General features: G+C 38.1%; 1 protein-coding gene across 1 annotated transcript; it reads left to right on the top strand.

Annotated features, from left to right (window-relative positions):
* On the top strand, window positions 1-2,633 carry LOC113298121 (probable UDP-arabinopyranose mutase 2). The gene is made up of 4 exons (XM_026546795.1): window positions 1-480; window positions 1,227-1,477; window positions 1,573-1,741; window positions 2,107-2,633. The coding sequence occupies exons 1-4, from the start codon at window positions 148-150 to the stop codon at window positions 2,431-2,433; spliced, it is 1,080 nt and encodes a 359-aa protein (XP_026402580.1). The 5' UTR covers window positions 1-147; the 3' UTR covers window positions 2,434-2,633.
* Window positions 2,634-14,932: the final 12,299 nt, after the last annotated feature.

The following is a 14,932-nucleotide window of genomic DNA, read 5'->3' as shown; positions in this document are numbered from 1 at the left end:
CCAACGTGAACCGATCCCTCCTCACACGCGTCAATCTCCTTCAACAAAAAAAACAGATCTATTTATGTTCAAACTCTTCTCCTTGTTGAGAAGTCCGGCCTGTCTTTCATCTTCTTCTTCTTGTTTATCTGTGTTCCTCCTTCAACAATGTCGGGGCCTTCTTCTGTCTCTGTGAAACCCACTCCTCTTTTGAAAGATGAACTCGATATTGTTATCCCAACCATTAGAAACCTTGATTTTCTCGAGATGTGGAGACCCTTTTTTGAACAATATCATTTGATCATTGTTCAAGATGGTGATCCTACAAAAACAATTCATGTTCCTGAAGGTTTTGATTATGAACTTTACAACAGGAATGATATTAACAGGATTCTAGGTCCTAAAGCTTCTTGTATCTCATTCAAGGATTCAGCCTGTAGATGCTTTGGATATATGGTGTCTAAGAAGAAGTATATCTACACCATCGATGATGATTGCTTTGTAAGTTTCAATTCCTCATTTATTTGTATGTTTTGTGTTATACTTTCCTTTAATTTGAAAATCTAAGGATTTTGGCTGTTGAATTTTGAGATCTTAGATCTCTTTTTTTGTCGGTGTTTTTTCTGTTTCCCCTTTTTATTTTATTTCGTGTGTGTGTATGTGTATTTTAACGTAGATTCGTAGGTTTCATGATTATAAAATACAGCAAATGTTTTGAAATTTTATTTAATTAAGTTTTATTCTGGATCTGGTTTTGTCGACCGACCGTGGGTTTTAGTAGCTTCAGTTGACCTGAGAATTTGAGCCTGTTTAGGATCTGGCTGATCTGATCCGTGTTTCTAGATCTTATTTCTATGTCGTACAATGTAGTTGTTTTGGAAGCTGGATCTGCATCAGATCGGTAGTAGTTTACATGTTCATTATATCAAAACTAAAATTGAAGTTGGATCGCTGGTTGATCGCCATGTATTGCAATTTATGTATTTCATTGCATTGTTACAACAAATCCAAGGTTTTGGGTTTTAACGAATCAATTTCTGCATTGCTATGCTTAAGACTCCTCTTTGGTTAATTCTTAATATGTTAAGAGTATTGTAATGAATTGAATACATTATGCTGTGGCAATAGCTGCTATGACTTCCTAATATCTTTTTTTCTTTTGTTCTCAATTTTGTCTTACAATGTATTACATAGTTTGCAGTAATTCTCCTTGCTAAATTTTGGGAAATTTTGTAATTATTTCACAGGTTGCCAAGGATCCATCAGGCAAAGATATCAATGCTCTTGAGCAGCACATTAAGAACCTTCTCTCCCCATCAACTCCGTTCTTTTTCAACACCCTATACGACCCATACAGGGAAGGTGCAGACTTTGTCCGTGGATACCCATTCAGTCTCCGTGAGGGTGTCCCTACTGCTGTTTCCCATGGTTTATGGCTCAACATTCCTGACTACGATGCCCCAACTCAACTTGTTAAGCCCCGTGAGAGAAACTCAAGGTAATTGATTTGTAAGAAACATAGACAGTGAAGATTAATGTTATGGCTATTTTCTATTTCATTTTTGTGTGGTCTAATATCTGTTTGCTTTCTAGGTATGTAGATGCAGTTTTGACCATCCCCAAGGGTACCTTGTTCCCTATGTGCGGGATGAACTTGGGATTCGACCGTGAGCTGATCGGACCTGCCATGTACTTTGGTCTCATGGGTGATGGCCAGCCAATTGGGCGATACGACGATATGTGGGCTGGATGGTGCATTAAGGTAATTTTGTATGATTTTACTAGATGTACTTTGTCTTATGGTTTATGAATATCTCCCCATGGTTTTCTTGATCCTGTAGTTTGAATGTCTATAAGATGTTACAAGCTCGTGACAACATTTGCTTGATACTGTAGTTTGAATGTTTTATGATATGTTAGAATCTCATGGCAAATTTGCTTCTTAGTTTGTGACCGACTTACTCTTGATTTCTTTGAACAATACTGATGGTAGTACCCATAAGGTACCTGTACTAACTAAAAATTGGGACAATTTGATACAAAGAGCCACACAAAAAATATTTTAGGGTAGGGATTGGTTAAGTGTTTAATCTGATATTTATTCTGCTATTTGCTCTTCTCTTTTAGGTGATTTGTGATCACATGGGATGGGGAGTCAAGACAGGGCTTCCATACATCTGGCACAGCAAGGCCAGTAACCCCTTTGTTAACTTGAAGAAGGAATACAAGGGTATCTACTGGCAAGAAGAGATCATCCCATTCTTCCAACAAATAGTCATGCCAAAAGAATGCACCACCGTTCAAGCATGCTACATTGAGCTTTCAAAACAGGTACAAGAGAAGCTTGGAAAGATAGATCCTTACTTCACCAAGCTGGCTGAAGCCATGGTTACATGGATTGAAGCTTGGGATGAACTCAACCCAAAAGCTGAAGTTGCCGCTGCAAAAGCTTAGAGCTGAAGTTGCCGCTGCAATAGCTTAGAGACGGTGAAAGAGAGTGACAAAGCTTAGAGACAGTGAAGAGAGTGACTTCAATCCTCTTCTTAGTTTTCTTTTTAAGTTATTTTGTATGGTCATGTCATTATTTATATACTTCGGCTCTCTAAAGCTTATTTACCGGAAGCTATGGAGTATTTTGTTTTGTTTTTGTTTTATTTTCCAAGCAGGTGGATGTAATCTTTTTCTTTTTTTTTTTAACTTAATTTTAGGATTTGAATAAAGTGTTTTTATTTTTGAATTTATTTGACTCGACTCGGCAATGATTGATTGAGATGGGTTCTTCACCAACTGCTGAAAAATTTGAAATGAAGGCGGCCTAAACTTTTTCTTTCCACTCTAGTTAGTGGTGTGTGTTAAAGTCATTTTCGACGGGAATAGAATTGAAGTGGGAACTCGGCGCTTAAAACTTCGTCCTACGAATGTCTTCTAGATTTTCTGTTATCCATTGATAATATCTCGAACTTGATTGAGCATTCAGTTCGCAAGGTCTTTAGGTCAACTTTCTTTTTTGTTGGAAAGTTAAGGTCTGGAGGTAGTCTTGTCTTTGTCCCTTAATGTTGACATATTCCTCCAGCGTAAGTTGCCTGGTAGCCGCTGCTTAAGCAGCGACGGCCATGTGTCGGCAATGACGGAAGGATCGAGGAGCTCTCGGTTGGGAATCTTGTGATGCATACATTAGTGTTCGTAGCTGTTATGATCGCACCCCGACCACCCCATAAAACGGGTTCTAGTCTCGACAACTTTCATACTATTTTTACATGGGTGATAGAGGGCCTGAAGAGTCTAGAATCTTTCTGAAAAAAATGTTACCACACACCACTAATTATGGTGGACTAGATACATGTAATCAATCAAAGGCTAGATACATGTAACTTGTAAGATATATGGTGGACTAGATACATGTAACTCAAACTATGCACGCGGTGAATATGAGATAACAAAAAAATCTAAAAGGTAGGATTCAACATCGTGAAGATTTGAGGGATATTATATAGAATATTCTAGTTCTCACTGATAAACAGCGGGATATGGTTCATTGTTATTGAACTTCTCCTTTGTAATTTTTCAAGCAGTGAGTTTTTGGAATTATGAGAGTAAAATATATGATTTTTGTTAGAGTGAGAGCAAAATGTGATCCGAGGAGTGCAAAAATCGTAGTCCACTCACTAATTAAGACAAACTCGGTATATATTTCTAACTCGGTCTAAAATATCCTTACTAACCACACATCTTTTTTGCACACGTTAAAAATGAAATGAAATTATCATCTTTATTTTACCAACAATCCATGAATCCTAGAAATTTCATTTTAAATTTTTTGAAAAATATAACTTAAAAATCCACAAAATTGGTCAAAAAGACCAATTGCAACAAATCCTGGATGAAATATATTCTTAGGTTTAGATACTGTTCATATAGCCAAAAAACAGAAAAATACTGTTCATTTAGCCAAAATGGATATTTGACCCAGAATCTTTTTTATTTATTAACCTGAAGAGACAAATATGTCCATATCTTCTTCAAATAGCTACTGGACTGAAGAAGAACAAAGTAATCAAATAAAAACAGAGTATTTCATTGCAGATCAAATAAAAACAGAGTAAAAAAAAAACAGAGTACTTAATTGCTCTGTTTTACGAATTAAAACAGAGTGCGTGAAACAGAGTGCATGAAACAGAGCAAAACAGAGTGCGTGAATATACCTATCTTTGTTATTATAATGTCAACATCGGCATTTAAAGGATTGAATGTATACATGTTATTGTGTTATTGAATTTGGGAATCAAGCGTATGTGTAATGAATTCTTGTAATTTGTTTATCCATATGATGTAAGAGTTTTGTCACTAAAATTGACAAAGGGGAGATTGTTAGAGCATAGCTCGGTTGAACCCACCAAGCGTTGGTATTTCAAGTTTGGTTGCCATATTTTAGTGAACCAAAACTCATTTAAAGAGTCGCTTGATTATTTACTAGAGTCAACTTCGTATAGGTTAGCTTGAAAGTATTAGGATATGAGACTTACAAGTATTACGTGAAGACTTGAAGAATGTGAAGAAGTAAGGAGCTACAACGACGACATCATCCTTCCACTTGAGGTTAGTAATATTTGAATTGAACTGTTTCATTCCCTAACGTATCTTTCAAGTCGTGCATATTGAAAACATAACTGCGAAGATGTGAATGATTATACTCTAGTTAGACATAGTATTAAAGAATTACAATACGAAGTATAACGTCTATCTTTTGAACTTCGTATATAAGAAATCGACATAATCGTATGAATGCTATTGTGATTATGTATGGGTATGGGTGAAGATTTTGTCCTAGGAAAAAATGTTTTACATTCGTTTAAAGGAAGTAAACTCATAAACTTGTTTTGTGAACCGAAAGGGAAATCACTAGGCTTATTGGTATTGTTATTCATTGCAAATCTTTTGAATTACCAATATGTGTGTTTAGTATAACCGCTCATAACTTGTTTATGTATCTTGTTAAAACTATTCACAAGGCCTGACTTTTGTATGGGTATGACTTTGATTAGTGAAACCGATCTTAAGTAATCACCTAAGATGGTAAGATCGATAACTTGAATTTGGTGTGACTAAATACTAGCCATTGGGTAATCGATCCTAGTAAGAAGTGTGACCGATCACAAGAGAGAGTGTAATCGATCCTTGTAAGAGGTTTAACAAGTTTTAGTAAGTTGGTGTAACCGATCCTATAACTTGGTCAACCGATCACAAGTTTTACCATAAGAAGTGGTAACCGATCCTAGTACTTAGTTAGCCATTTTATGGTAACTAGTGTAACCAATCCTAGTACCCACTTGGAGGTAGAACCGAAACTTTATGTTGAGGTAGAACCGTGAAACCCATTAATGGTGATTTGATAGGATAATCAATCATATAGTTCTTGGAAATCAGATGAACCAATTCTAAACTTGTTTGGAAGTGTGGCAAATCGGTTCCAATAATTGTACATATGAAAAAAGGATTTACAATGTAAAGATGTCGACATACTTTGAATATGTGTAGTAACTCTTATCTTTTATTGTTCAAAGATATTCCTTAATAGCTAAAGTAAAGAATCCCGGATCGAAATAAATTGAGAATCTTTTAATTAAGATTTTTAATTTTTATATGCTTTTAATTTGCAGCAATTAAAATGCATATCTTTAGAAAATAAAAACTAGTAATGTGCATTTACTAGTTGGAGATTTTCTACTGAGATTTCGGTCATTAATTGGACAGAGCATTTCCAGGAATTATGAAAACCGATTTTGTGTTTATTGCATATCTTTGAGAATATTCGGTTTTGGAAATTCCTTGGTGTCCAAACTTCCTTGGTCTATAAATATTGAAGTTTGCATTTTGAGGAAACTAATCCTCAGAGCCAGCAAAACTACCTAGTTGTGTTGTTACTGGTGGAGCCGCCTATTCGGAGAGGAAAGTAACCTAATTAAGCGAAATCTCTTATGGCCGCTCAGTTTAAAGACTTCTTTGGGATCGAAAATCTCTATTAGTACTGTTGGTGGGAAACTAGATAATTGCGGTTTATTATTAGTTTCCGATTGATTTGATTGACTAACGGTGGTTGAACTTTGATTGCACCTAGTTTGTTTATACTTGAGAATCTTCTCTTCTGATATAAGATTCACTCAAAATAGATCGAAGTTTCGACGAGGATGTTTAGACTGTTTGTAGACGTAAAGACGTCTTGTGATAATCCATTGTTAACAGACTCCGTTCTGTGTGTGATTGATCACAAGAGATTCAAGTTGTTTGTGTGCAGTTGTTTATTGAAGATCAAAGAAGATTTGAAGACAATGAAAATATTTGGGTTCATAATCTTTGGTGTGCACAAAACTTGTTTCGGATGGAAAAGGATCCAACTATAATCGGTTTATCTTTGTGATAGATTTGATTGATTAGTTGAGTAGATTGACATCAATACAATTCTTTGTGACTCAAAGTATTGATTGCAAAATCTTAACAATTAATTTCGTAATTATTATTGGATAGATCCAAGGACCTGACAAAGGAGTTTATTGGGATAAACGGAAGAGCCTTTTGTCAAACTCATATCATTTGGATGAAAAGAGTTGTTACCGAACAGATTTGTTGTTCATTTACTGTTTGGAATACGAACCAAATGAATTGTTCCAAGTGCATGACTTATTCAAGTTGGAGGCCACAGACGGAACTAGGTGAACTATAGGTTTAGTTGCTTGGTCTCAACTATACGAAGTTGGTTTAGATTTTGTATAACGGCTTAATCCTGAGAGTATTCAATTTTGGACAAGGTCTCGAGGTTTTTCTGCATTTGCGGTTTCCTTGTTAACAAAATCTTGCCGTGTCTTTTACTTTTCTATTTCCGCAATTATAATTGTTTTATCATAATTAGAAGTAAAATACACAAACATTAATTCCTATTTACTTGATAGCAATCCTATTTTGTTTGGTTAAGTCCGAACCTTTTATCAAGTAAACATACTTCGCTGTTGTATTGTCTCGATCTTGTATCCATAGTCAATCACACGAGTTATCTTGTTGTCGTATTGTCTCGATCTCGTATCCATAGACGATCACACGAAGTGTGAACCGATTAGTTGTATTGTCTCGACTCAGACCATAGACAATCATTTTCGAAGAAAGGACTTATAGGTGGAAAAGTTTAGATTGAGGTATATTTGGGTACCCTCGTCTTTTCACTCACCCATTGTATGTGAAAACGCAAGGGATACAAAATACACTCAACTTTTTCGTTTGAAAACCTGTATAGACAAAACTTAATACCATTGCAATTAGACCAACTTAATGATCCTTGATAATATGTTCAATTTGGAAACTTAACCAAAGAACTAAATAGTTATTTGATGTTCATATAAACACCCAAGAGATTAATCATAGTTCACACACATAAGTGTTTAAGTGATCAATGAAATCTTAGAAGTGTTTAAGAGAGTTTTAGCAATGGTAAACATATTAAAATAATAAGTCTTTGAGCATCTGCTAAACATTGTCAGGATAGTCGGTACGACGGTTTTCCAACCTAGGGCTTGTTCACGAGTCAGGGTGCTACTATTCGTGAACCGGATTCTCCAACCCTACTAGACTACCAAACTCAGTTGACACCGGTTTGTGAACCAGTTTCGCCAACTGCTATCCAATTAATCCAACTTATAAAATGCACTTTGTTGATACATGAAAAATAATACTCCTTAACGGGTTTAGGGTGCCCCCAAAAAGAGAGGAAAGCCTAACATGAAATATGGGGACTTGGGGACTAAGCCCAAGTCCAATGAGAAAATACCCATGAGATAAAAAGGACAAGGAAGGGATTAATGGATAAGGAGGAGGTTATATTAAGGAAGGAATGACATTAGAAGTAATTAAGGAGGTTTAGGACATGTGACATGATGTCATAAAAGGAGGGGCTTTTGGAAAGTCTATATAAGGAAGGACAAGGTACAATACAAAGACAACTCTCTCTCTTACTATTTCTAGAAAGCTGAGGTCATTTGGTCTAATTAGGACGGGTAGAACCAGAACTAAAATCACCCTTCAATATTTTGAGACCACACCCGGATGCTCGTGCCTAGCTCACCATGACACACCTAGGAAGCGCTAGCTCAGGCGCAGTAGAGAACCAGTCGAATAACCCGCCACTCAACCCAGAGGGAAAGAGTTGAGGGATAGTGTCAGCCTCGATCACACAGATAAGAAGACCAGACGCTCTGCAATAGAAGAAAAAACAGCACGAAGTCGAGAACGCGCCACCTGTACGGCCTTCTTTAAAGGAAATGCAGAAGGAGCTAGTGGACCACATCCGTAGAGAGCAAGAGTTGAGAAACTACTAAGGTATCCAGGCTAAGCAGAATACCAAAGGATTAACGGAAAACACGGGAGAAAAGGAAGAGGAACCTATAGCTATGACGCAGGAAGTGATGGATAGGTATCTAGAAATGAACTATAGAGTAGTAAAGCAAGACAATTACGATTTCATGGTTAGCCCATACACCTCCGAAATCACGGATTATCAATACCCAGAGGATTATACTTCACCAAAATTCAAGGTATACAACGGTCAAGGGAATGCGCGATAACACCTTAGCCGATTCCTTTCCACCATGAATGACCACGCGACTAATGTGAAGTTGTGCCTGAGGGAATTTCCGATGTCGCTAACAGATACAACGTTTACTTGGTATGACAACCTAAAACCGGGAAGCATTAGTTCGTGGTCGGCCATGTCCATTCTTTTCCTTAGAAAATTTTACTCAGCTAAAAGGAAAGTCACAACTATAGATTTGAGCAAGTGCAACCAGCGCCTAGGCGAAGATATAGGAAAATACATCACCAGGTTCCGTCAATTTGCGCTAGATTTCCACGAAGACATCAAGGAAGAAGCGCTGGTGGAGATCTGTGTACGTGGAATGACACCGTCCTTCAAGAAAATCCTGGTCAACTTTCGGTTCCTGACGTTCGTCGAGCTAGAAGAGGAGGCGGAAAGAATCGCCGACTGTGTAGAGGAATACAACTCAGACTATGCCGGTCGCAATACAGTCAACACCGTATCAATGATAGGATCCGGAGATGCCTATATTATATAAACCGCAATCGCACGGTGTCTAACTAGTAGACAGAGGCAAGTACAGGTCGTTCCCACAAGGAGCGGTGGAAATATCAACAATCATTATCTCTAATCGATTAACCAACAATGATATTTTTGGATTTTTAGAATTGAAAATGAAATAATAATAAAATTAAAGTAAACTAACAAAATGAACTCGCAATGAGAGAGCAGGTAACCAAGGTTTATAGTTTCAACTATTGTTTCTAATCAATTACTGAAACGAAACATAACTCATGATTATATATTTATTGTCCGTTCTATTGACATCACCTATTATATGTATTAGCGTCGCAAATATCACTGGTATGTCCTAAGCATAGCACATCAAAAGACAAAACCCAAGCATGCACCATCAAATTGCATCAGCGAGAAAGTTATATGAAACTAATTTAGTTCAAAAATATTCTTCGGCTTTTCTAAGCATAACCCATCAAGGAATTAATCGAAGCACAGATTATCAAATAATAAGAAGAAACATATTTGTAAAACTAATTCATTATGCACATAGGTTTGTATTAAAACCGGCGAAGCAACAACTAGTTTTCAATAAATCAACAAACAATATTCAAGATTAGTTTATTCATATCATAATGGTCTTTTGCTAAATTCATTAATTCAAATAACCTAATACCCCAAATAGTTTCAACCATAAACCCTAGTTACAAAAATGTTTAGCCAAACATGGCTTTCTTAAAAGTCATAAACATATTAAAGAGATTAAGTAGCAATATGGAAATGAAAACACAAGAATCGCAAACCCTTATCTTCCCCTATTGATAGCTTCTAGACGCGCCTCTTTTTCTTCTCTCGTTTTCGGCCTAGCAGCCGACTCCCAAAACCTTGTAAACGGCGTCTCTCCCAACGGCCTCTGTCACCGGCCTCTTCTTCCTCCTATTCTCGGCTCTGTGGCCGACGCCAAAAACAACTCCCAAAAACCGGCCCCTCTCTATGAGTCTGTGTCTTCCTACTTATAGGTATCTTAATGCCCTTGTTGACCGATGCCAGCATCTGCCAAAGCCCGGTCCAATCGTAAACACCAGTTGCCAAATTCAGGCCCTTTTCCAAGTCTCAGTACAAAACCTAAATACCTACTCCGGTTACAACACCAATATCCATCACTACCATCTTCCATTCATGGACGCCCTAAACCGACCACCTTGATTTCATGGCTGGAACCATCTCTTGCTCAGCACCATGGTAGAAAAAGCCCGACGATCACAGTAGCCTAATTTCAGCCAAATTACTCCCGTCTACAGCTTAGTTGCACTTGCAATAAGCATACCAGACTGATCAAACCACTGCACTGACATTTTTATCTCGGCTAAACCACCAGCAGATAAGACTTCTTCTCTGCAAGATTTGACCAGCCATCACCTGCACTTCTTGTTGGAGAAATTACTAATAATGTAACTGAGAAGAAGATACTTAGCTCAAAATAATGTTGCTGATGTTGCTGCACAGAAAATATAGAGGCACGTAAACTACGCTGTCCTAAAGGCAATATCGCCTGCAACTCCTCTGAGATGCTACATCAGTTGGCGAGTCACCTCCAGGATACAACTACCGTTAGTACCCCTCAATGTAGCATGCAATGAGGGTACCCTTAGAGCTTGGCAGAACTTAAAAACAGTAGAAGAGATGTTTACAGAAAAACAGAGGAGAGTAGAAGAGATGTTTCTCTGTGGTGTGTTTTCTGAGCTTACAACTACTCTCTTATATAGTGTTGTGTAGTTACAAACAAGAAAGAAAACCCATGCGTATGACAGTCAAAGAAAACCCATGCGTATGACAGAAATACTGGTAATGTTGGGTTAAGATAGTGCATGGAGCAGTGTGTTGCTGCCAAGCCAAATACGTACAGACAAGGGAGCCAGGACAAAACACGTACAGACAAAGAAGCCAAGACAAGCACGTTCAGACAAAGAAGTCAGGACAAAACACGTGCAGACAAAGAAGAGATTCTTCTACTTGTGTGGAAAACACGTACCAAAAATTTCAGCAAAAAGATAGGATCTAATGAACCCACACCCACACCCACACCCAACCCGACCCGACCCGAGCCCGACCCGACCCGACGGACGGCGGCGGCGTGCGTGCTTCTGTGCGAAGCACCGCGCGTACGGGAAAGGCAACCTTGCCCTAGTCTAGGCCTTCCCTCAAGCACAAAAGTCTAATGACCCAAGGGCCATGCCCTTATAGCCAATTCTATGGTATTTAAGTCTAAAACTCTTTAGATTTTAGTCAATGTGGGACTATTGTTTTATCTATTCAAATGAAAAAACAATTAATGGGCAATAGGTCTAGGGATCAAAACATAGTCCATGGAAAAATTGGTATTTTTAAAGCGTTTTTTCTAACAATCCCCCACATGAATGATAAAACATATCGACGAAATACGAGAAAACATAATACATCAATATTAGGCTAAGGTGTCCCAGAGATTGAACCTTAACTTAGTGAGAGGTTACCGGAACTGCTTGTTGTTACGGTGAACACAATGTCTTGAACCGTCAACAGTGAGTGCAATTCAGAAATAACAACCACACTTTGATGTCTCAAAGAAAAAGAAAGCTGCCAAGCTCTTGCCGTTGTGCCCGTTTTGGCCGTGGGCTAAATCCCGGACTTAATGAATGTCTCTAGAGAAAAAGCTCAAATTCTCATAGGAAGCGGCCCCACTTCCAACATCCACATAGGTGAGTCCATTAAGAGTGTCCTGCCACACTCCGCTTTAAGCAAAGCCATGGAACTCATTAAGATCTTGACAGATCATCCTAAAACATGCAGGCAACACTATCATACGGTTACACCATAGGGAGGGACAAAGATAGTGCTTTCTCTCGACATCACCAAAAATTAGTTATCTCATTGAACCTTGATCTTGGAGCTCCATTCACAAGGTTGAGTGTCCTTCATGGCGATTTATTCTATGAGCTTGAGTCCCATCCCCTTCGATGTGGATCTAACTACCTCTCTAGATAACCCTTTCGTCAAAGGATCTGCAATATTCTCTTTAGACCTTACAAAGTCTATAGAGATGATGCCAGTAGAGAGTAGTTGTTTCACTGTCTTGTGTCTTCTTCGAAGATGTATAGACTTTCCGTTGTATACACTATTCTTTGCGCATCCAATAGCAGCTTGACTGTCACAGTGGATTGCGATCGAAGACACAGGCTTGGGCCAGAGTGGAATTCCACCCAGGAAACCTCGTATCCATTCAGCTTCCTCTCCAGCTTTCTCCAAGGCTATAAACTCAGACTCCATGGTGATCGGGCTATACATGTCTGTTTGGTAGACTTCCATGACACAGACGCACCACCAAGTGTGAAGATGTACCCACTAGTGGATTTGCACTCATCTGAGTCTGATATCCAGTTAGCATCACAATACCCTTCTAGCACACAGGATACTTCCCAAAACTTAAGCAATAGTTTGAAGTTCCTCTCAGGTACCGTAGAACTCTGTAGAGAGCATTCCAGTGATCCTGCCCAGGGTTGCAAGTGTACCTGCTTAATCTACTCACAGTATAGGCAATATCAGGTCTTGTACAGTTCATTAAATACATAAGACTGCCAATAACACGAGAATACTCAAGTTGATAAATACCCTCACCCTTGTTCTTTTTCAATTTGCAATTGGGATCATAAGGAGTAGTTGCAGGTTTAGCATTTTCATGATTAAATCTCTTAAGCACAGTTTCAACATAATGAGATTGACTAAGACTATATCCATCAGACATCTTTCTGATTTTCATCCCTAAGATTACATCAGCAGGGCCTAAGTCTTTCATGTCAAAGTTTTCGTTAAGCATGCTTTTAGTGGTATTAATACTATCAAGGTTACTACCTAATATGAGCATATCATCAACATATAGGCACACAATAACATGAGAATCATCCACAGATTTAATGTAAACACATTTATCAGATTCATTAACCTTGAAGCCATTAGATATCATTACATGATTAAATTTTTCATGCCACTGTTTAGGTGCTTGTTTTAAACCATACAAAGATTTTTTCAGTTTGCATACTTTATCTTCAAAACCTTTCACAACAAAACCTTCAGGTTGGTCCATATAAATTTCTTCATTCAATTCACCATATAAAAAAGCAGTTTTAACATCCATCTGATGTATATGCAAATCATAAATAGAAGCAATAGCAATCAGCATCCGGATAGAAGTGATTCTAGTGACCGGTGAATAGGTATCAAAGAAATCTAATCCTTCCTGTTGTCTGTACCCCTTAGCTACCAACCTAGCTTTGTGTTTTTCTATAGTTCCATCTGTTCTAAGTTTCCTTTTGAAGACCCACTTGCAACCTATGGTTTTACTACCAGGAGGTAAGTCTACAAGCTCCCAAGTTTCATTTTGTTGAATGGAATCCCACTCATTATTTGAAGCTTCTTCCCAGAAGGGAGCTTCCGGAGAAGTCATAGCTTCCTTATAGGTTTGGGGTTCAGACTCTACCGTAAGAGTCACAAAATCTGGACCAAACCTTTCTCGGTTCTGACCCTCTTACTTCTTCTAGGTTCGGTTTCAGCATCTAGAGACGGGGGTTGACTAGTCGAAGGAACATCTGAGAGATCATCGCGGACCCTTTTATGAGGTCCAGACCTAAAGGGAAAATGTGTTCGAAAAACACTGCATCTCTGGATTCCATTATGGTGTTCTCACCAATTACCATGAACCTATAAGCACTAGTGTGCTCAGGATATCCTAGGAAAACACAATCTACAGTTTTAGGTCCTAGTTTGGTTTTCTTGGAACGAGGAGTGGCCACCTTGGCCAAACACCCCCACACTTTAAAGTATGCATAGGACGGTTGTCTTCCTTTCCATAACTCATATGGAGTTTTGTCGGATTTCTTAAATGGAACTCGGTTCAAGATATAGCAAGCAGAGAGAATTGCTTCCCCCCACAGGTTCGAAGGTAGCCCTGAACTAGCTAACATAGCGTTCACCATATCTATGAGTGTTCGGTTTTTCCTTTCAGCTACTCCATTCGACTCAGGTGAAGAAGGTGCAGTAGTTTCATGAATGATGCCATTAAGTTTGCAGAATTCTCCTATAGGTATCACATACTCACCGCCTCGGTCCGACCTAAGAGTTTTAATAGTAACACCTCTTTGGTTTTCTACTTCAAGTTTATATAATTTGAAAGCGTCTAAGGCTTCATCTTTACTTCTAAGAAGATAAACCTGACAGTATCTTGAGTGATCATCTATAAAAGTGATGTACCATTTTTTACCTCCTCTAGTTGGTGTTGATTTCAAATCTCCCAAATCTGAGTGGATTAGTTCTAGGGGAGTTGTACTACGTTCAACCTTTTTGTTAAAGGGTTTTCTAGCATATTTAGATTCAACACAAATTTCACATTTATGACCTCTGTCAAAGTTTATTTTAGGAATGCAGCCTAATTTAGCAAGTCTTTCAATAGATTTGAAATTAACATGTCCTAGTCTATCATGCCAAACATGTGAGGAGTCACAAACATAAGCAGAAGAAGATGCATTATCATTCAAGTTCAAAGAAAGTACACTAAGCTTAATCATGTTATCAGTGACATATCCTTTTCCTACGAAGTCACCACCTTTAGAGATTACAACTTTGTTAGACTCAGCTACAAATTTAAAACCTTTCCCAAGTAAGATGGTTTCTGAGATAAGATTCTTGCATATGTCCGGGACGTGATACACGTCATTCAATGCGAGAGTTTTTCCTGAAGTGAGCTTCAATTCAACCTTGCCTTTTCCTACCACTTTAGAGGTAGAAGAGTTTCCCATAAACAATTTCTCATCGTCTCCTACTTTGTTATAG

This window comes from Papaver somniferum, chromosome 7, assembly GCF_003573695.1.
Source record: "Papaver somniferum cultivar HN1 chromosome 7, ASM357369v1, whole genome shotgun sequence".
In the NCBI taxonomy this organism is placed as follows: Eukaryota; Viridiplantae; Streptophyta; class Magnoliopsida; order Ranunculales; family Papaveraceae; genus Papaver; species Papaver somniferum.
The sequence above is the reverse complement of the archived record's forward strand: the minus strand, read 5'-3'. Positions and strand labels throughout refer to the sequence as shown.

Coding starts and splice junctions, on each gene's coding strand:
- LOC113298121 (XM_026546795.1), top strand. CDS start 148: ATGTCGGGGCCTTCTTCTGTCTCTGTGAAACCCACTCCTCTTTTGAAA. Junction 481..1,226: donor CCATCGATGATGATTGCTTT/GTAAGTTTCAAT, acceptor ATTATTTCACAG/GTTGCCAAGGATCCATCAGG. Junction 1,478..1,572: donor CCCCGTGAGAGAAACTCAAG/GTAATTGATTTG, acceptor TTTGCTTTCTAG/GTATGTAGATGCAGTTTTGA.